Source organism: Bubalus bubalis, chromosome 12 (genome assembly GCF_019923935.1).
Source record: "Bubalus bubalis isolate 160015118507 breed Murrah chromosome 12, NDDB_SH_1, whole genome shotgun sequence".
Lineage (NCBI taxonomy): Eukaryota > Metazoa > Chordata > Mammalia > Artiodactyla > Bovidae > Bubalus > Bubalus bubalis.
Window position 1 is genome coordinate 40306349 of NC_059168.1, and position 26195 is coordinate 40332543.

Consider the following 26195-nt stretch of genomic DNA (forward strand, 5'->3'; position numbering starts at 1 on the left):
GGCAAGGCATGTGACCTGGGGATTCAAAGTATATTTCATTAAATGGGTTTCTCTTTCATGTGAGTATAGACCATTTTGGAATTCTTTAATTGGTAGCACTGTCAGTAAAAATAGCAAGGCGATTCAGAATTACCCAAGTGCTGTATGGCACATTGTTCAGCCCCAATTTAACAGCCGAGTTAGATTGCCTCACAGAACAGAGCCTGCTTCTGCCGTCCGGTTTGCTTTCTTTCCGAGACGATAAGCAGAGTGAATCTTGATCTCTATTTGTATCGGGCAATTTCAGTTAGCTTTTAGCTGACTTATGAAAGCAAATATGTACACTGACTGTCTAGAGAAGGTCAAATAGTATCAGTTTCCACATGAGAGTTTGAAAGTAGAGTTAAATCATTTTAAACTTATACTTACAGCCCTTCTTTGACCAGAAACCAGAATTTTCATTTCCATAGGAAACAAATAAACCAGCCGTGCTTTCCCACTTCCATTTCCCAAGTCCCATAAGTTGGCCCCGTATGAGTCTTGCTGCTTCTTCACTCAAATGGGACAGTAGTATTCTCATTGGTGGGGATGGGCTGCAAGATGAAAGCTTTTTGTTTATGTAACTCCACTGAGTAACTCAGTCAATATGCCAATATTCATTTTTGGCTAATATTCTTATTGGCATTTTTATTTTATTTTATTTTATTTTATTTTTAAACTTTACAATATTGTATTAGTTTTGCCAAATATCAAAATGAATCCACCACAGGTATACCTGTGTTCCCCATCCTGAACCCTCCACGATACTGGGGGAGGGTTCTTATTGGCATTTTTACCAAATCGTACAGCTTTCATTTTATTCAATAAGACAGCAAAATGAGAGATGAAATGTTAAAAAAAAAATTTTAATATTGTATCTGTCTTTTATTGTCCCTCCTGCCTAAAAAGTAAACTGTTGAGTTTAGGATTAGAAAAGAAAGCCCAGGTGCCCTGGATCATAGACAATAAATGCCTATGGACCAGTGTGTGTTCTGGGACACTGCTGTTGCTAGAGATGAGATTTGAACGATGAGAAACAGTAGGAGGAGTGCCAGGCTCCTCTTTTTCCATACAAACCATTTGTTTGAGTCTATACAGTTATTTTATAAAATGCAGATTTCTATTTTTAAAGCACAAAATGTTGAGACTTTATGATTAACTGAAAGTCTCAAGTTGTTTGTGCTTAGGAGAGTGGGTATTACTAGCATGAGAATTAATCTGATTTACAAAAGGTTTGCTACTAAGACATTTTATGATATAAAACAGCTGAGAAGTTTGCAGCATGCATGTCCCACTCAGTGTAATAATAATAGTTTCAAAAGTTTCTGTCTCTTGAAATGATACTAATGATACTTAATATTTCACTAGCTTAAAAAGCAGATGATTCAAGAATATCATAATTTCATACTGCTCGAAGCATTTTGTTTTATAGCTCTGGAAATATGCTAGTAAATTAAAAGGTGTACCTAATATAATAAATCTAGATCTTGAAACGCTAACATTTAAAACCAGTACTATATCACAATTGTCTGAGCATCAGGTTTATCATAATAAATTCGTAACAGAGGTGGCTCTTCTCTTTTTCTTCCTCTCCTACCTCATGGTACCTCATTTTTTCAAAGCCCAGATCCATGAAGGCTTTCCAGCACAGCTGCAGTCAACTGGTAGAGCACCAGGAGTCTTCCATGTCTTCTAACAGTGATTTGTGAAAACTATGCCCAGCATATTCACATATTCAGCTCTCTTCTCCATTTGGGATATTCTGGTTAATAGCATTGTAGGGCTTCCCTGGTAGCTCAGCTGGTAAAGAATCCGCCTGCAATGCAGGAAACCCTGGTTCAATTCCTGTGTCAGGAAGATTCCCTGGAGAAGGGCATGGCAACCCACTCCAGTATTCTTTCCTGAAGAATCCCCATGGACAGAGGAGCCTGGCAGGCTATAGTCCATGGGGACTTAAAGAGTCAGACACAACTGAGCAACTAAGCACAGCATACCAAACCAGGCTTACCAATCTTAAACAAAGAACAGCAGAATATTTACATTAATATTTATATTAAAATGGTAGTGAATATAATTTAATCTTTTTTTGTTTTGTTCATCTCTTCAAGAATCGGATGCCCCCTAAAGGGCTTCTGGAAACATGAGATATAACTTTGATGAAGCTGTAGCACTTGCTAGTTATAGATCCTGGTTGAGCAAATGGTAGGTAACAGAATTTTGACATCTTATACATTCAAGAGGAAAAAAGGAAGTTGCAGAATTGCCACAGTTTCCAAAATGCCAAAAAAAACAAACTCTGGAGCCAAGAGTTTTCAGTTTATCCGTAGTAGCCTTCTGTTCCTAGAAAATAGTTGTGGACAATACAGTGTAAAATGGTCACTCTCTGACATTCCTTGGGGGGAGAGATGATGACTGTTCCTTTTCGAATTTTTCCCTGTCGGGAGTGATATCCAGTGTCTCTGCAGTTCCCTGCTTGAAAGGAGCTAGACCTGGAGGGGAGCAAAATTTTAGGCAGTTACTTCTTCCAACTCACAAAGCTTCCCCAACTTCCCCACCATAGGATATAAACAACTTAGTGAGAAAGTAAGAGCTCCTTGTGTCTGGGTTAGTAATAAGTTTTTGAAGAGGAAAGCCTTGTAAAAACTAGTTTATGGAGTATAAACATCTTTGAACAAATGAAAACATGCCAGTTTTTAGATAGTGTATGGTATTATCACTTACTTGTATCTCAGATTGAACCTCCACCTGAAGCAAAAATGCAAACTACGTTTGTTTTACAGTGGTTGTATTCGTCATTTTGGTTACGGATTCTGTTTGTGCTGAATGTATTTAAAAGTTTGTGGTTTGCAGCTTTTTTTCTCGTGGGGAGATTACTACACTGGTCTGGGGAAGAGAAGAAGTAAAAGATGGCAACTTCTCATCCTTGTGCTCTAAATCAGAAGGCTTATGCTGTGATTGCACTGGTCTAGATCGGTATGGGAGGCCTGATAGCGGCAAATCCTAGTCAGTCATGGCTAAAACCACAGAATTCAAGGTCATTTCTAAATGTACTGTTGTATTCTCAAAATCAAAGCCTTAATTAAAATTTTCAGTGATTTTTTTTTTTCCTTTAAGGATGTCTATAGTAAGTATTCTTTTTTTTTTTTTTATTTTATTTTTAAACCTCAAACAATGTATTAGTTTTGCCAAACATCAAAACGAATCCGCCACAGATATACATGTGCAAGGATTCTTAACTGAATTTTTAAAACTTCAAAAAAAACTTATTTTTAACTGAATTTTGAAAATGTTAGGAAAAAAGTATGAAGCATGGCTAGTCTATTATTCATGTAATTCTTAGTAGTTGCACCCCATAAATTCAAATCACTAACTATAATTTTTAAATGGCTTCCTCTGATGAGTGAATTACGAACTTTATCAACAAAGACATGTAAATAAAAGCCCACCTGTTTCTCCATCCTGTCAAATTTGTAGGTCACTGTATGTCAGTCAAGTTTGGATATCATTTAAAAAGTACTTTACATTGAGTTGTTCATTCTTAGTTTCTTCAAAGAGGATGTATGTGTGCACATGCACGTTCTTGTGTAAGAGAAAAACAACTGCGATTTTGAGAATATTGAAGTCTTGACAACTTTTGCCTATTATGTATAACATATCAAAAAAAATTAATACTTCACAGGTGAAATAGCCCAGTATTTGGTATGTGCTCATAATTTAGCATATGATGAAAAGCCAGACTATCAAACGCTCAAGAAAATTCTGAACCCAAGTGGAATACCTTTAGGACCACTGGAGTTTTGCACTAAAGGAGAGAGCTTAAATATGCATGCTCCAAACAATCAAAAGGTAAGTAACAGTTCCTGCAATCCAATGATGACCTTCTGTGAAGCTTATCTACCAAATGAAGTTGTTTTAGGTTTCAGAATGAGTCTGACAGTCCTGTTTCTTACTTATAATTTCTAATTCCTGTATCCCCTAACTGAGCTCCAAGAAATTTTGTTGAAGGTCCCTTTGACTTGTCTTTTAGAGAAAAATAGTAGAACCTGTGTGCCCCGTTGTATATTATTAAATAAATAAAGCAGTCACTAATATCATAGAGATAGGACTAGAGTAAGATACTAAAGGCTAATCCAATTTTATTCATGAAAAATCTTTTTTTTTTTTTTTTTTTTCTGTTTTCCTTCAGATTTTCTTTAGTCATCCCTCTGCTTTTGCTTACTCGTTCGGCCATAATTTGGTGGTAATAATAATATTCTTAGATTTTACCAGGTTATTTGTATGTGCTGATATTTCAATCTGTAAAAACAATTTTTGAAATAAGTTATTTTTTAAAGTTTTGCCTTCCACTTTATCTTCCAACTGACTCCCTCACAACAGCACTAAAAATTAAAAAAGAATTAGAACTGGAAAGACACAAAAGAATTAAAACTTGAAACATTTTTTTAAGAGGATGAGGGAAACCTGAGACTGCTATCAACATTACTGGACAGGCAGCTAGATGTTCAGCCCTGCCGTGACACTGCTCATGTGCAAAAAAAAAAATGGGGAGGGCTTTGTTTCCTGATGCATGTACATTGGGGTAGGGTCAGGATGCCATTCATTTTTAATATTTCTTCTGAACTTTGGATCATCGTAAGTGTTCACAAGCCAAGAATGCAAGATGCAAACTAATGTGACTGATAGGCTGCTCGATGAATGGTGAGTCAAGTATCAGTGCACAGATGGTTCTGATTTGCTGAATTTTGTAGCTGCTGCAACTGAAGACATAAAATATCCTTCTAGTCATAAATTAGCTCTTTGGAAGCAAAACCTTGGCACCAGAGCTTTACAACCTTCAATTAGTAGGGAAAGAAGTATTTGAATGACTGTGGTATTGACATCTGTAGGCCTGCATAGTAATCATTCCTAATAGAAGAGAATATCTGTTTGAGGAGGTTTTGCATGGCTAATTAACTACCAGTGAGAATATGTAATTTTTTCATGATCTCCTGATTGTCACCTTTCTCTCATGATACAATTACATTTTATTGTAGCAAGTGCCTCACAAACCAATTGTCAGCACTATTTACGTATTGCAGAAGGCAGAACAAAAGTTCATGTTTAATAAAAAGCCACTGGATTTTGATCTTGGTAATTACTGAGACTTATTTTAACAGTTTTATTGACTTTTGTGTTTTTATCACTTTTGCAACAAAACAAAGAGCCATTTCCTTGACATAGTATTTCCCTTGCAATAATGGTCACCACTTAATCTACACTAATTTAAGTAGATTTTTTCCTTTTTTGTAGTTTTTCAGTTTCATAAACTTAATGGAAATATAAAAGAAGCCATTTAAAAAACTGATAGCTATATCCTCTGATATAAAATTCTAATTATTATCCACCAGAATTTTCAGTTTCATCAAATTCAGTGGTTTGCTGTGAAACCATTTTTTATATGCAGAGATAGAACATAAAACATTTTTTTCCAATGAGCTTCAATCAAAAATATTGTATTTCCCTTTTTATTAGAGCATTTTGATTATGAGTAAAAAGAAAACATTAAGAATAATATGCATTCTTAAGACTTTAGTTAATTTCTGTTGGATCAGCCTCAGTATATAGAAATTGAGATGAATCAGGATATACTTCGTAGCAGATCAATATTTATTGAACATTGACTTTATTTCTCTAGTATTTTGAGAACAGTGGAAACAGTGGCTGACTTTATTTTTCTGAGCTCCAAAATCACTGCAGATAGTGATTGCAGCCATGAAATTAAAAGACACTTACTCCTTGGAAGGAAAGATATGACCAACCTAGACAGCATATTAAAAAGCAGAGACATTACTTTGTCCACAAAGGTCCATCTAGTCAAGGCTATGGTTTTTCCAGTGGTCATGTATGGATGTGAGAGCTGGACTATAAAGAAAGCTGAGTGCCAAAGAATTGATGCTTTTGAACTGTGGTGTTGGAGAAGACTCTTGAGAGTCCCTTGGACTGTAAGAAGATCCAACCAGTCCATCCTAAAGCAGGTCAGGCCTGGGTGTTCATTGGAGGGACTGATGTTGAAGCTGAAAGTCCAGTACTTTGGGCACGTGATGTGAAGAGCTGACTCATTTGAAAAGACCCTGATGCTGGGAAAGATTGAGGGCAGGAGGAGAAGGGGACGACAGAGGATGAGATAGCTGGATGGCATCATTGACTCCATCGATAGGGGTTTGGGTGGACTCCAGGAGTTGGCGATGGACAGGGAGGACTGGCATGCTGTGGTTCATGGGGTCACAAAGAGTCGGACACGACTGAGTGACTGAACTGAACTGAATATATTTAATAATTATAGTATATAGATTCACCATATGTGACCACACCTTAAGTATCTTTTTATTTTTAAATTAAGTTTACAGATTTTGAAATGCTGCAAAACCCAGACTTGAAAATGATCAAAAACACAGTATGATAATATAAACTGTCCTGAACTCAGTTCTCCTGAATGATCAAGTACAGAATAGTTTCCACAGTTCATTGCTTCCGTAACAAAAATCATTTTTAAGTCCAGAATGAATATCAATTGCATGGCCCAAAATCTCTCTTTTTAGACAGAATTCCCTTGTTAGCAGCTAATAACATTTCTTGTTTCTCTATTCGTGGACCTAATTGTTTAACAGAATAAATAATGAACTCCAGACTTGTGCTTTTTGGACAAAGATTCTTGAAAAAAAGAAGTCAGTAGACCAGGAAACATATATAATTAGATAAATAAAATGTTTCTAATTCAGTCTTCAAACGAAAGTTAGGAATGTTTAATTTTTAAATGTTATTTCCCTCAGCTTGCTTTGCGCCTTTTTTTAATTTTTAAATATTTATTTTTGGTGATATCTGTTCTTATTTGTGGCACGAGGAATCTTTGCGGGCTCTTCAGTAGGGCTGCAGGGTTTCTCTCCAGTTGAGTTGTGTGGGCTCCAGAGTGTGTGGGCTCCACGGCACGCAGGCTCTCTAGTGGAGGTGCACAGGCTCAGTAGTTGCAGCGTGCAGGCTTAGTTCCCCTGAAGGCATGTGGGATCTTAGTTCTCTGACCAAGGCTCAGACCCACATTCCCTGCATTGGAAGGGGGAACTCTTAACCACTGGATGATCAGGGAGGTCACAGTTGTACCTTTAAATTTAGTAGCTATAACAAAAATGTTTTGTTTAGGCATTGGAAAATAGCATATCACCATAAGAATCTTAGAAACTTATAGCATCTTTTTGGGGAAAAAAAAAAAGAAGGGAAGGATTTTACCAATACTAGGCATCATAAACTGTTTGCTGTAAACTGAACTGCCTTCTTGAAATCCTCAAATACTATTAATGGAAATAACTGGAAGTAAACTTTTGTTTACTTAGGTCAGGAGGGGCGACCCTGAAGAGATACCCCTCATCCAAGGTAAGGAGCAGCAGCTGCGCTTTGCTGGAGCAGCCGTGAAGAGATACCCCACGTCCAAGGTAAGAGAAACCCAAGTAAGACGGTAGGTGTTGTGAGAGGGCATCAGAGGGCAGACACACTGAAACCATAATCACAGAAAACTAGCCAATCTGATCACACGGACCACAGCCTTGTCTAACTCAATGAAACTAAGCCATGCCGTGTGGGGCCACCCAAGACAGACGGGTCATGGTGGAGAGGTCTGACAAAATGTGGTCCACTGGAGAAGGGAATGGCAAACCACTTCAGTATTCTTGCCTTGAGAACCCCATGAACAGTATGAAAAGGCAAAATGATAGGATACTGAAAGAGGAACTCCCCAGGTCGGTAAGTGCCCAATATGCTACTGGAGATCAGTGGAGAAATAACTCCAGAAAGAATGAAGGGATGGAGCCAAAGCAAAAAGAATATCCAGTTGTGGATGTGACTGGTGATAGAAGCAAGGTCCTTTGCTGTAAAAAACAATATTGCATAGGAACCTGGAATGTTAGGTCCATGAATCAAGGCAAATTGGAAGTGAAACAAGAGATGGCAAAAGTGAACGTTGACACTTTAGGAATCAGAGAACTAAAATGGACTGGAATGGGTGAATTTAACTCAGATAACCATTGTATCTACTACTATGGGCAGGAATCCCTTAGAAGAAATGGAGTAGCCATCATTGCCGGGGTCCAGCCCCAGTGGATCCAGGGAATTCGAAGGGGAGATGGCTTCGGTGATCAGGATACGATAGAATTAAAGATATAAAGAGTGGTTAAATAAGGATAGCTCAGTGAGAAAATTCAGTGGAGAAAAGAGGCTGAATAACTTGGTTTACGTGGAAAGCTAATAAAATTCCAAAATAAGGAATTTACATCACTTATGTAGGCCACAGGCGTCCTCCCATTCTCCCGAAGGAGAGGAGACGCTAAGGCCTCCCTGGTCAGATCTTCGAAGCCCAGGCATAATTAGTAGGCTTGACGAGCCTCCACGCTCAAGATGGGAATTCAGCTGGAAGGTGAGAGAAAGAACGACATGGGGAGACCGAGTTTTGGTGAACAAGGCCTGCACTTTATGTTCCAAAGTAGCTTTTATACTATATAGAGTCATGCAGTAAGCTAGGCATTCTTCCTGCAAACTTATCATATGCAAAAGTTTAGGTGATTTACATCATCTTCTGGCCCGAAGGCCTGTCAACATTTTAAGATCTTTTTTTCAGAAAACTTATTTTTCTCTAAAGGTGATTATTCTAAAGTCAGGCGCCACCCTCCGAAAGCATTAAAGTTGCATTCCTATAGGGCAAAGGTGTGGTAGGCTATAACAAGAAAAGAATTAACTCAAGGGTCCAAGATTACAAACATTAAAGCTACTACTTACACCAATTATATTTATCAATACACTGCCAGGGACACAGTAGGTAAGGGATATGGAAACTTAGCAGCAAACATTGGCCCAACAAGTGAAAAACCCTTCACCAATACAATTTCTAATCAATCTTTTAACTGCTCAAAGGAATCTGTATTTAGACAGTTTAGAACATCTCATGCCTCTCATGGTTGGGAGGCTCTGAACAATCACATGTGGCCGGAAGAACCTATTCAGGCAGGCTAGAGGACTTCCAAAGGAGTTTGTAGGTTGAAACACTCTTGTCATGCCCAGGAACTTTATTAACTGGAGCTGTAAGTTAACTCTTTTTCAGAGAGAGGTGGTGGGGGACAGCCCCCTGTAAAGTCAGGGTGTAGGTGAGAGCACAAAGCAGTAAAGTAGGCAGACTCTGGTTTTGGGGGTAGGTGCTCGAGAATTTCCAGGGGGACTCCTGAGGCTCGATCCCGCCTTTGCATATGCCGAGCCTCCTTCCTTATGACCTTTGCCACGGGCGGAGTTCCTCACGCTGGCTCCCGGCACATCATGATCAACAAAAGAATCCAAAATGCAGTACTTGGATGCAATCTCAAAAATGACAGAATGATCTCTCTTCATTTCCAAAGCAAACCACTCAATATCACGGTAATCAAGCCTATGCCCCAACCAGAATTGCTGAAGAAGCTGAATGGTTCTATGAAGACTTACAAGACCTTTTAGAACTAACACCAAAAAAAGATGTCCTTTTCATTATAGGACACTGGAATGCAAAAGTAGGAAGTCAAGAAACACCTGGAGTAACAGGCAAATTTGGCCTTGAAGTACAGAATGAAGCAAGGCAAAGGCTAATAGAGTTTTGCCAAGAGAATGCACTGGTCATAGCAAACATCCGCTTCCAACAACACAGGAGAAGACTCTACACATGGCCATCACCACATGGTCAATACTGAAATCAGCTTGATTATATTCTTTGCAGCCAAAGATGGAGAAGCTGTATACAGTCAGCAAAAACAAGACCGGGAGCTGACTGTGGTTCAGATCATGAACTCCTTAGTGCCAAATTTAGACTTAAGTTGAAGAAAGTAGGGAAAACCACTAGACCATTCAGGTATGACCTAAATCAAATCCCTTATGATTATACAGTGGAAGTGAGAAATAGATATAAGGGACTAGATATGATAGACAGAGTGCATGATGAACTATGGATGGAGGTTCTTGACATTATACAGGAGACAGGGATCAAGACCTTCCCCAAGAAAAAGAGATGCAAAAAAGCAAAATGGCTGTCTGAGGAGGCCTTACAAATAGCTGTGAAAAGCAAAGGAGAAAAGGAAAGATACAAGCACCTGAATGCAGAATTCCAAAGAATAGCAAGGAGAAAACCTTCCTCAGCGATCAATGCAAAGAAATAGAGGAAAACAACAGAATGGGAGAGACTAGAGATCACTTCAAGAAAATTAGAGATACCAAGGGAACGTTTCATGCCAAGATGGGCTCGATAAAGGACAGAAATGGTATGGACCTAACAGAAGCAGAGGATATTAAGAAGAGGTGGCAAGAATACACAGAAGAACTGTACAAAAAAGATCTTCACGACCCAGATAATCACGGTGGTGTGATCACTCATCTAGAGCCAGACATCCTGGAATGTGAAGTCAAGTGGGCCTTAGAAAGCATCACTACGAATAAAGCTATTGGAGGTGATGGAATTCCAGTTGAGCTGTTTCAAATCCTGAAAGATGATGCTGTGAAAGTGCTGCACTCAATATGCCAGCAAATTTGGAAAACTCAGCAGTGGCCAGAGGACTGGAAAAGGTCCGTTTTCATTCCAATCCCAAAGAAAGGCAATGCCAAAGAATGCTCAAACTACCACAGAATTGCACTCATCTCACATGCTAGTAAAGTAATGCTCAAAAGTCTCCAAGCCAGGCTTCAGGAATACGTGAACCATGAACTTCCAGATGTTCAAGCTGGTTTTAGAAATGGCAGAAGAACCAGAGATCAAATTGCCAACATCTTCTGGATCATCAAAAAAGCAAGAGAGTTCCAGAAAAACATCTATTTCTGCTTTATTGACTATGCCAAAGCCTTTGACTCTGTGCATCACAATAAACTGTGGAAAATTCTGAAAGAGATGGGAATACCAGACCACCTGACCTGCCTCTTGAGAAATTTGAATGCAGGTCAGGAATCAACAGTTAGAACTGCACATGGAACAACAGACTGATTCCAAATAGGAAAAGGAGTATGTCAAGGCTGTATATCGTCACCCTGCTTATTTAACTTATATGCAGAGTACATCATGAAAAACGCTGGGCTGGAAGAAGCACAAGCTGGAATCAAGAATGCCGGGAGAAATATCAATAACCTCAGATATGCAGATGATACCACCCTTATGGCAGAAAGTGAAGAGGAACTAAAGAACCTCTTGATGAAAGTCAAAGAGGAGAGTGGAAAAGTTGGCCTAAAGCTCAACATTCAGAAAACTAAGATCATGGTATCTAGTCCCGTCACTTCATGGCAAATAGATGGGGAATCAGTGGAAACAGTGTCAGACTTTATTTTTTTGGGCTCTAAAGTCACTGCATATGGTGATTGCAGCCATGAAATTAAAAGACGCTTACTCCTTGGAAGGAAAGTTATGACCACCCTAGATGGCATATTAAAAAGCAGAGACATTCCTTTGCCAACAAAGGTCCGTCTAGTCAAGGCTATGGTTTTCCCAGTGGTCATGTATGGATGTGAGAGTTGGACTGTGAAGAAAGCTGAGCACCGAAGAACTGATGCTTTTGAACTGTGGTTTTGGAGAAGACTCTTGAAAGTCCCTTGGACTGCACGGAGATCCATCCAGTCCATTCTAAGGGAGATCAGTCCTGGGTGTTCATTGGAAGGACTGATGCTAAAGCTGAAACTCCAGTACTTTGGCCACCTCATCCCAAGAGTTGACTCATTGCAAAAGACCCTGATGCTGGGAGGGATTGGGGGCAGGAGGAGAAGGGGATGACAGAGGATGAGATGGCTGGATGGCATCACTGACTCGATGGACATGAGTTTGGGTAAAGTCCGGGAGTTGGTGATGGACAGGGAGGCCTGGCGTGCTGCGATTCATGGGGTCACAAAGAGTCGGACACGACTGAGCAACTGAACTGAACTGAACTGAAACTTTTGTGAAGGGGTGGAGATATTGATATTTTGTCCTGAAAAGCAAATCTTTGGGGGTATATGCCTCAATCAAGGTGGCAGTAGGCTAGCTGAAATTACTCTCTGATAGTTGTAAAGAGACTAGAGTTGAATTAGAAGAATCTATGATCAGGGCCACCTCAGTCTATTTATGCCATCCATTGGGATGTCATATCCAGAATTCACTGAAGGAAACCATATTCAGTAAGAATGCTTATGGAGCCAGGGAGTAGCTATAGGTCATAGTTTAAAATATTCAAGCTATCCGACATTGCAGGCAAGAAAAAGTTTGTTCCTTGTTTCACCCTGAATCTGAGGTTTGCATAGCAAATGCAGGGGTGAATAAATTATTATGGGTAGTAGTAATCTTTGTATTGACCTTAAAAGTCTACAGATTTCTTTCTTGAGTTACGTCCCAAAATAATTCTGTTAAACTTGTCTTCATATTTATTTTCTGTGTGAGAAAAAGTAGCATATGCATTCTTAATTATAAGCATATTTTTGCTTATTTAATTTTAGGAGTATAAAAGTATTCCTTATTTTGTAAAACAGTGTGACGTGTCAATGGAAAATTAAATAAAAATTACCTGATTTGAATAGTCACTTTCTGGAAAGTGACACACATTTGGATAGTGTCCTTCTATTTGATAATGTGAGATATCCAGAGTGTTTTCTATACTTAGTTTTATATCTTTGAGAATACAGAGTGTAGTGTTTTCTATACTTAGTTTTATATCTTTGAGAATAAGTTTTACTCTGTTCACAGTTAAGGATTAAACTTCATGATCCCACTTCGCTCTTACGATTTTAAAAGTTTCCTTGCTGCTGCTAAGTCGCTTCAGTCATGTCCGACTCTGTGCGACCCCATAGATGGCAGCCCACCAGACTCCCCCGTCCCTGGGATTCTCCAGGCAAGAACACTGGAGTGGGTTGCCATTTCCTTCTCCAATGCATGGAAGTGAAAAGTGAAAGGGAAGTTGCCCAGTCGTGTCCAACTTTTTAGCGACCCCATGGACTACAGCCTACCAGGCTCCTCCATCCATGGGATTTTCCAGGCAAGAGTACTGGAGTGGGGTGCCATTCTCTTCTCTGAAAGTTTCCCTAGAAATAGAAATTTTCCATAAACTGGATATCATTTTATCAGCTAGAAGTGCTCACGGCAGCACAACTTACCCATCCAGCCAACTGACAGCAGATCCAGGAAGGCACTGTCTCTTCCAGGAGGCCTCACAGAGGACTGAATATGTTAGAACAAATTTTGTTTGTGCATCAGAGGCTTCTGGGCCCCAAACTGTCATATCTAAAGTGCCTAGCATACAAGAGGCACCAAAATCATCAATTAATATCTCAACTAATCCTTTATGTCACAGAACACATTTCATGATGATTGGCATGTCAGCATTTTATTCGGATAGAACTGTGTAGAGCGGCCTTGGGAAACCCTTTGTTTCACACTCGTGGTATGATGGGCATTTATTACCAAGACGACTTCAATGGAAAACTGGCTCAGAAGTGGTTACACGTGAATTTTCCTAGGAGTTGGAGAGAGTTGACTGATAGAAATAAAGAACCTCTGAGTGATCAGACAGCAATTCCAATTTTCAGGTTACTGAGAAGCAGTGGCTTTGCTACCCTTTGAGAACCTGGGATCCGGGAGGAGGGGTGAATAAAGAATGGTGTTGTGACAGCTTAAACGTAGCCACAAAACACCAGCATATTTTCAAGGGAAAGAGTGAACACATTTGGCAATAGAAGCCCAAAATTGGGAGACTACAAATGAAGGCTCTGCTTGCCCAGCCAATGTAATTCACTCTCTGGTTTGGCACTGGCTACTCCATTATTTCCCCTTGTACTGTTCCTATCTTCTGCCCCCTATTTAACCCACGAAACAAAGGTGATGGCACTTTCAGCTGCTGTAAACATGAAGCTGCTGAACAAATACTTCACATAAGGATCTTCACTGTGGCTTTCAATCTTCCAACTGTATTGTGGGAGCTGCCCTTCTATTTCCGTGTCTCCTTCAAGGTTATTGAGAGTCAGTCATCCCCCCAGATAACAGCATGGTGTGAAAAAGAAACCTTAGAGACAGCAAGCTTGTTATAGAATTTAACCTCTGATACTGGTACACAGAATTAGATGACATGGACTGTTATTCATCTGTTCAAAGGTTAAATTACCTGTATAAAAAAGTAAGCAATACCATAAGCTCCTTTTATATGTTCACATTAATTAGGCTCACTTCAATGATAGGAAACGAAGATTCTAATTAATAAGAATTTAAACTGAAAAGATGTGCTGGATCCACTCCCAGCAAAGGTTAATAATGAATTCATGTGCAGTTTTAAAATGTGACAGTTTTCTGTAAAAAATGCCGTTTTCAATAAGCAAGTTATCTGTAGAGATAATTTCTAAAGAGTGCACAACAGTGACACTAATTTTAATTGGTCTTGTCCTATTGATGAGAATAGGCCTGGATCTTGCCAACTACTCTATTTTTCTGTAACTTCCATTTGTTGGTTTACTCTTTATTTCTTCCTTTTTTCAAAGATTGGCAAGTATAGAGTTTTCAAGAATCTGGACATGAATGGTTTTCTTTTACAAATGTCAAAAGTTTTCACTGTGTATGTCATTACTTCTTGTGTGTCAACAGGTTGATTCACGAAAGGCTGCGGCAAAACAAGTCTATCAGGTGCAGAATACCTTAATAGAAAAAAAAGGCCACAGTGATAGAAGTGCTGAGTCCCGTACACCAAGGAGAAAAGTGCAAGAGGAGGAGAAGCTGATGGGATTGCTTAACAGTGAAACAGTGCAGGTAAGAGGTGTTTTCTCGTTGACTTCCTTAAGGTTACATTAGAATATGCCCTTTGGGAATAAAGACTTTTATTTTCTCCTGAGGACCAAGGTTGTACAGTTGCGCTAAAAAAGAAAGGACAGAAAATATCCTATTGGGCAGATAAAACCAAAGCAGCCAACACCAGTTATCACAGAAACAGAATGACAGTGAGCACCTTTGCCTGCAGATCTGATTCTTTCTTCAGCCTGAGAATGTAATGAAATGCACTGGAATTTGTTATGCTGTCTGTGATCCCTGAGGGACTCACTGTATTCCACACTTTTACATAGACTCCTCCAATGTCCAGCTCATCAGCAGGTGTGAGAGTGTCCCTGTCACCGTGGCTGTATTTACTATTCTTTCTTTACTTATTTTTGGCTGCACTGGGTTGTCCTTCCTGTGTGCAAGCTTTTTCTAGTGCAGTGAGTAGGGATTGCTCTCTAGTCCTGATGAGCTGTGGGCTTCTCATCGTGGTGGCTTCTCTCATTGTGGTTCACAGGCTCTAGGGCACACCGGCTCAGTTTCCTCACGGCACGTGGAATCTTACTGGACCAGAGATTGAACCCCTGCATTGGCAGGCAGATTCTTAACCACTGGACCACCAGAGAAGTCCAGTTGTATTTTTAAATGACATATTTTTTATATCATCCAATCATTTCTTTGGCTAGTGACTCACCTCTAGCAGATGACTCATTCAAGCAACAGCAAATCTTTCCTAATTTAACCTTTTTTGACAAGAGGCATACAAGGTATTTATATCTGCAGTCAAAACATTTTTTTCCCAGAACAGCCAACATTTTATTATTTAAATAACATCATTTTCCCCAAATGACTTGAGGTAGTTTACAATATGAAACAAAATAATTTAATGCCCCCTCCTTCTATTTCTTCCCCACCCAAAGAAAGAAAAACAAATTGGTTAATCAGCCAACTGGGATGTTAATTGCTAAAGTGAGCACTGAATTTGTCTCTGAACTTCTTGTCAGCCAAGGCAAAAATTAGAAGCATACTAGGTAGGCATTTCTCATGTAACCAGCAAGCATACAAGTTTATCGAGAGAGATATGCTTTTTTAGTACTAATAGGAGTCTTTTATATTTATTGTTATAAAACAATGATAGCATCATTTGTTTTCTGTTTTCTTTTTAAATTGATAATCTACTTCAAATGAACAGAAGTTCCCATTTATAAAATTAAAGACAAATACTACTCAGTGACAAAGTTTAGAGATTCTTGAAATGCTCTTTTTCAACCCTTAATGGGCACTGGTTTCACCTGAGTATGTAGTAGAGAGGGATATAAAAATACTGATGCCCACATTCCAAGAAAAGAAATGGATTTGTTTTAATTGGGGTGGTAATGCGATAGATGTGTATAGATTTTATCACTCCTGAAAGTTCTTTGTTTCTTTTCTCAGTCAGTCCCCTTCCCTCAGGGGCAATTTATATTCTGATTTTTGTGGCTAAATTTAGTTTTGTTTAAATCTGGGTCTCCTGCATTGCAGGCAGATTCTTTACCATCTGAGCAACCAGGGAAGCCCCTCACAAACATGTAGTCGTATGGTATGCCCTCTTTTCTAGCTTCTTTCACTCAGCATGGTTTCTTGAAATTTCTCCATATTATTGCACCCACCAGTAATTTGTTCTTTTTCGTGTTGAGTAATACTCCATTGTATAGTTACATCATAGTTTGTATATACGTTCTTCTATCAGTGGGCACCTGGGCTTCCCCTGACCCTTGTTGTTGTTGTTCAGTTGCTAAGTAGTGTCAGACTCTGACCCCATGGACTGCAGCACCCGAGGCTCCTCTGTCCTTCACTAGCTCCCGGAGTTTGCTCAAATTCATGTAATTGAGTCGGTGATGCTATCTAACCATCTCATCCTCTGTGGCCCCCTTCTCCTCCCGCCCTCTTCCTGATCTTTCCCAGCATCAGGGACTTTTGTAATGAGTCAGCTCTTCGCATCAGGTGGCCAAAGTACTGGAGTTTCAGCTTCAGCATCAGTCCTTCCAATGAACATTCAGGATTGATTTCTTTTAGGACTGACTGCTTTGATCTCCTTGCTGTCTAAGGGATTCTCAAGAGTCTTCTCCAGCACCACAGTTCAAAAGCATCAATTCTTTGGCACTCAGCCTTCTTTATGGTCCAACTCTCACATCCATACATGACTACTGAGAAAACCATAGCTTAACTATATGGACTTTTGTTAGCAAAGTGATGTCTCTGCTTTTTAATATGCTGAGTTTATCATAGTTTTCCTTCCAAGCAGCAAGCATCTTAATTTCATGGCCAGTCACTGTCTGCAGTTATGACACAAGTCCTTCTATGGATATGTTCTGTTTTTCCTGAGAAGTGGAATTGCTGGATAACAGGAGAGATGTATGTTCAACATTATAAAAAGCTAACAGATACTTGCGATTTTATACTCCCACCAATAATGTATGCAAATTCCAGCCATTCCACACCCTCCCTCTGCACTATTTGGTGTTTGTCTTTCTAGCCATTATAGCGTTGTGTGTATTAGTATCTCATAGTCATTCTAGTTATCATTTACCTGATAACTAATCATGGTGACCACCTTTTCCTCTGCTATCCACTCATATATCTGCTTTTGTGAAGTGCCCTTTCAGGTGTTTTTATCTTTTATTTGGATAATTGTTTTTAAGTTGTAGGAATTCTCTACATTTTCCATGTCCCCTGTTCAATATCTATATTGCAGAAATGTTCTTGTGTGCATCCTGCCTATTTATTTAGTCTTTTATGAACAGAAACTGTTTGTTTTTATTTGAAATTCAGTGTATCAATTTGCCTACTACTTGAAGATCACAAAGTTATTCTGATATCTTTTAGAAGGTCTATAGTTTTAGCTTTCATATTTGGGTCTATGAGCCATCTCAGATCAATTGGGTATGGTGTGAGTGACATAGAGGTTGACATTCATTTTTTCAATGTTGTAAGCCAGTTATCCCAGCACCGTTTCTTTAATATTTATTTATTTGGCTGCACTAGGTCTTAGCTGTGGCATATGGGATCTAGTTTCCTGACCAGGGAGCAAACTGAGGCCTCCTGCTTTGGAAGCACAGGATCTTAGCCAGTGGGCCACCAGGGAAGTCCCAGAGTACCATACTTAAAAAGATTTTTCTCATTTCTTTGGAGCCCTTTTCAGAAGTCAGCTGACTATTATAAACATGGGTCTACTTCTAGACTCTCTTTTCGATCACTTTGTTTATCCTTAGTTCTAAAATCAGGTAGTCCTTCAGCCCCTTTCTTTTCTCCAAAGATGCCCTGGCCATTTTAGATCCTGGTCCCCTCCATTAAAAATTTAAGAATCATCTTGTCAATTTCCACTAAACAGCAGAGTGGGATTTTAATTGGGACTACACTGAATCTAAAGATCAGTCCAAAGGGAACTGAAATCCCAACAACATTGAATTCTCCAATGCAAGAACTTGACACTTCTCTCCATTTGTTTCTTTAAACATTTTTTAGTGTAGATAGCCTACACTGCTTCCGTTAAAATGATGTCTCAGTATTTTGGTTTTTAATCCTATTGTAAATGTCATTTTTCAAAAACTTCATATTCCAGTTATTTGTTGCTGGTATGTAGAAATGAAATTTTAATGCCCTTGTGTCTTGAGATCTTCCTGCAATTCACTTCATTAGTTCTAGTAGTTCTTTTGTATGCTTAGGATTTTTTACATAATCAATCATGTTTTCTGAAAGTTTTCTTCCTCATGTTCATGTCTTTCATTTCTTTCATGTCTTATTACACCTGCTGGGACCTCTAATACTATATTGACAATTCAATGTAGTAATGAGTGGGCATCCATTTTATATTCCTCATTTTAGGGGGAAAGCATTCATTCTTTCACCATTAAGTATGATGTTAGCTGTAGATTTTTCCTAAATGCCTTTTATTATCAGGCTGAGGAAATTTCATTATATTTATAGTTTACTGAAGAATAAATTTTAGTCAGGAATGGGTATTGTTTTTTGGGATGTGTTCAGATCATATAATTTTTGATCTTTACTAGTATAATAAACTCCACTTAGTTATGATGTGTTGTCATACTGAATTCAATTTGCTGTTTTTCCATTATAGATTTTTATATTTCCGTTGATGAGAGATAGTGGTCTGTAATTTTTTGTTTCAGTATCCTTGTGTGATTTTGTCTTTCAGTCACTGTGCAAGTTACATTAGAGGGAAGTATCTATTTTCAGAAAATGTTTCAATAAGATTTGTCTTTCATGAATGAGAGTTTAGCAAGAAAACTATCTAGGTCTATAGTTTTGTTGTAAAATTTTAAATTATGAATTTACTCTCTGTCACATGATTATTAGATTTTCTTTTTCTTCTTATGACAGTTTTTATAATTGATCTTTCAAGGAATTTGTCTATTTCATGTAACTTGTCAAATCTGTCAGCACTGTGTAGTTCCTAACATTCTTTTATACTTTTAACATCTTCAGTATCCTGGTAATGATAACTGAATTCATGTTGCTTTACAGTGACATGGTCTCCCCAGTTCCCAAACCCTGGAAAGCATTGGTCTGTTCTGCATCACTGTAATGTTGTCATTTTGAGTATGTCAGTATAAACCAAATTATACACTATGTAACTTCAGATTGGCTTTATTTCCTTCCCCATAATGTCTGTGAGATCCATCCAAATTTTGCATTTATTGATAGTTCATTCTTTTCTTATTGCTAGGTGGTATTCTGAGGTATGGATGTAGTGTTGAAGAACATGTGAGTTTCTTCCAGTTTTTTTGCCTTTTGCCATTTATGTCTAGTAGTTCTCAGTTAATTACTAAAAGCAATGTTTTCTAGTAAGGAGGATGTGAGATACTGCCTGTTTGCCATCCCTTGCTTAATGCAAAGTAGTGGTGGTCGGTAGGGCTGTGTACCAATAAAACTTTACTCATAAACAGGCAGTGAGCCACTTATCCAGTCCTCCAATAGACTGTCTTTCCCAATCAGAGCTCTCAGGAAGACAGCTGAGGGTTAAATCCTTCCATGAGTGCTTTCCCACTTGACATAATCTGTTGTTGCTTAAGGAGAGACGAGGTATATAGGTCACACAGGAGAGGACTGTCTTGAAATTTCAATAGTCGACTTCTATTTTTACCTAGATGGGGACTAACTAGATCATTCGTTTCTACATGTAAGTTAAGTTGTATGTAAATACAGTTTAAGTTAGCTTACCTGTGGCTCTTATCCTTTAGAAATACGATTTGATGGTATATTTCTTTGTGAAAGAACTACGCTTTATTGGCCTACTGGAATAACTATTAAATCATTTTGCCTTTTTAGTGAAATAAACTGAGAAAATTTAGGAAATTTTCATTTGTGTGACTTTCTTAGCTCTCAGGCAGCAGTTTATAGTTATCTCAGTAATTTCTTAATGGAAAAGCTGAAGAGCCTTCAAGACATCTCTTTGGGCATGGTAAAACTAACTTGTATAGACTGATTCCTTTTTGCACAGGAGGTTAGAGTGAGCATCTTTTCTCAGGTCAATTTCTGAACAAATAGATTTTTACCAGCTGTCTTCTTGAGGTCTTTTATGGGAAGATATGGGTGCTTGGGCAGGAAGCTACAGTGGACAGGCCACTGGCTGATACCACTCTATGTGGGTGCCCAGTACACAAGTACCATCGTGCTCCAGTGCTTCCAGCATCTTTAATTATTACTGACCAAAAAGCCTTCTAATGATGACTGCTCTTATCCCCATAAGATTAAGCCTGGTTTTTTTCTTGCCAAAAAAAATCATTATTTTCATATGCTATCCTATTTTAAGAAATAGCCTACTTCTTGGTTTAAAAGTTCCAATCAAATTAACCAGATTGATTGTTTGATGCTTTATAAATACTTAAAATCCAGAACCTAAAAATAACTTCTCAGGAAAAATGAAAAAGCACACAAAAACTTGATCTTATGTAACACATTTAATTTAGCATTCTTAAAAGAGTACACTAAAATACTTGAATACCTCAAACCTAACACATAATAAATATGTATTTTCTCATAGGAAAGCACAAGAAGAAGACAAAAATATTGTGAGTCTCAAGAATTTCAAAATGATGTAAAAAGTTCTCCACATGAATCCAGCTGTATACAATTCCCAAATTCATTTTATGAAACCCATCAAGATTTTACCAATCCAGATATGTTCAACAAGTCAAGCTCTCCATCTTGGTACACAAACCCTTCTACAACTGGTATGGAGGTCACAGAATTAGACAGTTCTACAGGATTTTGGTTTACAGTGTCCCAGTTTACATTTAGCGAAGAGATAAAATTAGATATATATTATTATAGCTTCACCATTATTGTTCTTTTGATATTAGTATGTCTTGCTTTATATTTTCTCTGAAGTTATCAAATAAAATCCTTTTGATAATTTAAGTTTCTAGCTCTTCACAGGAATGCTGCATTCTTATTTCAGGCTTTTCTCCCAGACATTTTCAAGGTAATTGGCTTATAGAAAGAGAGGAATGCTTTATATTAGAAATGTTGTAATGATAGGTAAGAATAAATAAGATAAAATACTTAAGATTCAGATCATCTAGGAAAACTAGAAAAGGGGTTAACCTATTTTTGATCAAAACAGAGATCTTTAAATTAAAATATTAATAGAGGCAAATTTATCTTAGAAGTTTTTTTAAAATAAATTGACAAATGTTTCTAAAAGTTTTATATATACTGATATAAAATTATATACTACATGTACTATATATATAAATCTTTTATACTATATAAATAAATCTTCTAAAACACATTACTGAAAGCTAGGTACAGTTTTATGAAATGTGACAAATAATTTGCTTACCTTACTACAATACGGACATTCACCAAATATGATGTTAAAACTCTGTCTACTAGTCAGTAGTCCTCTCAACCACTGAAAATTTTGAACAGAGAAGAAAAGAGGAGGAATGTCAACATGATTACAGGTACTCCAAATTCCATTTCATTCTTTTTGAGTACACTATATTTTTATGTCAGAAGATTTGCCTTCTTAATTTTCTTTTGCAAGAAGCATTTTCTGAGCCAACACCAAACTACTAAAATGCTAAAAAACAAGGGGAAACCAGTATGGATTTTAAGGTCTGTACCACTGATTTATAATCAAATTACAGGCCCCTTTAAGAATCTGATAAAATGCACATACCTCCTCTACCCTAGCACAGCTGTACACAAAAATAGTGTGTTCAAATTCATGGAGTTCACAGACCTAACCTAAATCCATGAATCACAAATTAAGAACTCCTGCTATAAAAGGTACCATAGGCTCTTAAAATTTAGGTATTAATTCTGATCTTAATCACCAATAGTGGGGTTAATTCTCAACCCATTAATTACAAGCAGGAGGCAACCCATTTTTAAAAATTAAATGAATTTTCATTATTACAAAAGAAAGCATATGTTCCCTTAAGAGTATCTCTATAATTAGACCTCATATTTTATGATTTTATATAAGGTATATTGCATCCCTACCTAAATTCTCCACTGTTAAACTGCAGATAGCACCAGCCACTAAACTAATCACAAAAATCATGAGGTGATTTTAAGGAAGTCTTTGAACAGTGAAAGCACTATACAATGACAGGTTGTTTTTGTCGACAGAGGCACACATAGTTAATTGAATGTCCACTGTGCCCTAAGATAAATGCTAGAGAGCAAGTGGCTGCAGACAGGAGTGAAAGCAGACTTAACATATAATAAACAGTAAGTGTCACTAAGTGTTGTGAGATATTCAGATCACAAAATGCATTCTTAACATCAAAAGTAGGATTATTACATTTATTCTGTACTTAAATATAGCCTGAAAAGTAACAGGTACTCTGTGGTACTAGCTCCCTTTCACTTTATTTCCACCATTAGTCCTACTTGTTTGAGTCTACACTGTGGTTACATGAGATATTTACACAAAGATTCCAATGTTCCATCAGAATCTTTAATTTGTTATACATCAGTGAAAAATCCATGAATACAGTCTAGATACATGTCCCCCCTTCTTGGATACTTTAGAACATTTCTAAGTTCATCAGTAACCATGAAGAAGTGAAACAGGGCATTTGGAATGAATGGTAAAGGAGCTAATGGCAAAAAAGGTGATCACTATTGACTAAACAGATTTTATTTTAGATTTCACATGTGTGTTTCCTACACTGTCAAGTCTTGCTGATATTTTTATTTTTACCTCATATAAGCATATATAATGGAAAGACTGGCCACATTGTGAATTATCACACACTTGATCAGGAATGGCACCATCAAGTTGATAGGCATAACAAATCCCACAATCCATAGAAAAATCCTTCAAAAGAAAAGAAATATTTGGGGTTGGGTGGGAGGAAAAAAGAAATAAGAATACACAAGGTGAAGTAAAGAATGAATATGGTGTTAGATAAAGTTAAATTTTTATAACATTTTTATAAAGGTAACTATATTACTATGTTATAGAAAATACAGTCACATCACTGTTTAACACCTTAGAAAAGCTATTTGCAAGAGAAGGCTTCCTTTTTCATCCAGTAAATAATATACACAGATATACTAAAAAACAGGTTCTACTTCTGGCTCACTAGATGTTTGGGCTTAAGTAATTTTTCTAGTTTGTACATCAATATAATGCCACGATAGAATGCAAAAACAGGAATTGACATCAGTTTGTGATTATACTAAACTTCAAAAGTACATAACTAACGGAAAAAGACAAAAACATACCACCAATTTAGTAGTCCATGTTCGTCATAAATCACTTCTATTATTTTTGCAATGTAGTAGTATCTATTCAGTTTTAACACATGTATACCTGTGGCGGATTCATTTTGATATTTGGCAAAACTAATACAGTTATGTAAAGTTTAAAAATAAAATAAAATTAAAAAAAAACAAACAAAAAAATAAAAAATAAAAAACTAGACTGCCATCTTTCACAAAGACTTCTTTCAAACTAATTAGAAATTTATTTCAGTAAGCCATAAGTAGACAGTATAGACAATCCAAACATCTCATTAGCTATACTGGAACTTTCCCCCTATTTTTAATAATAAAGATGTCATTAATCACTTCACTGCTTGAAGACCATGAAAAAAGTACACTTATAACACCAATCAAAGGTTAATAAGTTCTTTGATGCAACTGTTGCTTGCAGTTCAGAAATCTGTTGTAATATTCTTCCAGTTCCTTCCCTCTCAGCCTCATTTTTCTCTGGTGCCTAAAAGAACATTTAAGTTTCATTATGCAATACCATTTGGAATATCAAAGCACTGACAAAACTTACAGATTTTTCCAGGATAGCACGAGCTGGAAAGTCAATTTCTAAAACATCTTTCAAATTTTGTAACAGACTGTTTTCTGGATCCCTGAAAGTATGAAAAAAAAATTGTTATTAAATTTGTTTAATCATAGAAAAAAGTAAAAATTGTATTGCAAAGATACCTACCACAAATGTATGTTTCTGCTCAGCCTAATTCCCAGGGGTTTTACCACTTCAGATATTTTTTTAAAAAGAAAAAAAAATTGTCAATTTAGGGTTTGCTGCTTTCATTTTTAAAGTCACATTTGGCACAGAATTTGTCTCTTTATTGAGCTATATAACTGATAACACTGTATTATATATTTAGGTATACAGCATAATGATTTGGAATCTGTATTTTGCAAAATGATTATCACAAGTTTAGTTAACATCTACCATCATGCAGTTACAAAATCTGAAATATACATAGTATTTGTTAATTACAGGATTTCGTTTCCTAACTATTTGATTAGAAAATCTAAATCATATATATATATATATATATATATATAAAGAAACACAGAAGTAGAGTTCACGATGAGACATTTTCATTTAAGATATTTACCATTAGTATATTAATACATTAGAATATTTAATTATTTCAGTAGTGGACAAGGATTTTATTATTCTGTTAAAAACATTTAAACCTGAGATCTCATACCATGGTCAGCTCCAAGAAAACAGCACTCAGGAAGCATGGTGGGATGCCTGGGGTCTACCTCTATATTTATTGAAACGTTATTCCCTAGAATAAAAGAATATTAAAGCTTTTAGAATTAGAACGGTTCATAAAAAAAATATAAAGGAGTAATTTGTCTGGGTACTTAGTTCATTGTATATCCAAGGAAAGATTGTTTTATATGGTTTTTTACAAAAGTAAATACATTACTAATTCATAATTTAAAAGAAGTGAAGTAATTTTAAAAACTTTGATCATGACTAAAGATTTGGGATCCTAAGTTTCAAAAAACAGTGCCAGTTCATAAGCTGTGTGTGTGCACCCAGTTGCTCAGTTGTGTCTGACTTTTTGCGACCCTCCCTGGAAGAAGACCCTGCTGGGTTCCTCTGTCCATGGGATTTTCCAGGCAAGAACAGTGGGGTGGTTGCCATTTCCTCCTCCAGGGGATATTTCCAACCCAGGGATTGAACCCACATCTCCTGCATCGGCAGACGGATTCTTTACCACTGAGCCACCTGAATTCTGGTTGGAATTCCATTAAAGTTTGAATTACAATTTTCTATGAAGTGATAAAAATCTTCAATATATAAAATTACAAGTTACAAACTGAAAAATACTCTAAATGACTTCTATAACTTTCTTGAAAAGAAGAACATAAAAGACTAAAAATACAATAAATGGTAAAAATAAATGTTTAAGATTTGAATTTTATACAAACATTGTTTCTCCATGTGAAGATGTCCTATGTAGGCTAACAAAGGGTTCAGTTCATATTAAATGTTTGGAAACTGTTCATTTAATATCAAAAACAACTAACAGTTCATGAAATCTAAGAAGTAAGCAATTTCTACTTGATACTACATTCTTCGATAAATTTTAACTATACTATAGTACAAATTTCAGAAATTTTATTGCTTTTATTGAACGTACATATAGTATAACTGTTTAAGGTTAATTTGGATTTCATTTTTATGGTAAAAATGTCTTGATAAATTCTATACACTATAGCTAAGGTTGGCAACAATATAAATACAATTATTACAGATCCGGCAAAAAGAGATAATCAAGTAAAATAAAAAATGAGTACAGTAATTCAATAAGAAAAACAAAATTACAAAGTTAACTTATAATCTCACTGTTTAATGAATTTTTTACCACGAACACAAATTTCACGTTAGCCTTTAGCAATATCATCTGCTAATGGCTGCAGAAACTACTTTCACTTAACAACAATGGTCATACTATCGAATCTTTTGATTAACTTGCTGAAAACTTGGTCCTAGAAAGCCAAACCAGTGCCTGAAGGAAAAAAAAAAGTAGCTAAAACGTAAATATATAACGAAAGTGAATAAAACCAAGGTTGTTTATGCTGAACCATGAGAAATAAAGTAAAAAGTGTA

At 37.0% G+C, this 26195-nt stretch overlaps 2 protein-coding genes across 8 annotated transcripts in view; one reads left to right on the forward strand and one right to left on the reverse strand.

Annotated features, from left to right (window-relative positions):
• VRK2 (VRK serine/threonine kinase 2) overlaps positions 1 to 21217 on the forward strand; it is a 108493-nt gene extending 87276 nt beyond the window's left edge. For 3 of the 4 annotated variants that reach the window (XM_025261057.2, XM_006070302.3, XM_006070303.3), the window contains 4 exons: positions 3698 to 3864; positions 7383 to 7481; positions 14633 to 14794; positions 20841 to 21217. In XM_025261057.2, coding sequence (XP_025116842.1) covers positions 3698 to 3864; positions 7383 to 7481; positions 14633 to 14794; positions 20841 to 21185 — 773 coding nt within the window. In that variant the 3' untranslated portion in view covers positions 21186 to 21217. Of the gene's footprint in view, positions 1 to 3697; positions 3865 to 7382; positions 7482 to 14632; positions 14795 to 19523; positions 19562 to 20840 lie in introns of all 4 variants that reach the window. The other variant, XM_006070305.3, reaches the window with a different exon arrangement.
• Positions 20739 to 26195, reverse strand: part of FANCL (FA complementation group L) — a 91450-nt gene continuing 85993 nt past the window's right edge. For 3 of the 4 annotated variants that reach the window (XM_006070296.3, XM_006070299.3, XM_044925926.2), the window contains 6 exons: positions 24778 to 24861; positions 24264 to 24309; positions 24102 to 24183; positions 23016 to 23132; positions 21642 to 21713; positions 20739 to 21289 (listed from right to left, as the gene is read on the reverse strand). In XM_006070296.3, coding sequence (XP_006070358.1) covers positions 21254 to 21289; positions 21642 to 21713; positions 23016 to 23132; positions 24102 to 24183; positions 24264 to 24309; positions 24778 to 24861 — 437 coding nt within the window. In that variant the 3' untranslated portion in view covers positions 20739 to 21253. The remainder of the gene's footprint in view (positions 21290 to 21641; positions 21714 to 23015; positions 23133 to 24101; positions 24184 to 24263; positions 24310 to 24777; positions 24862 to 26195) is intronic. The other variant, XM_044925927.1, reaches the window with a different exon arrangement.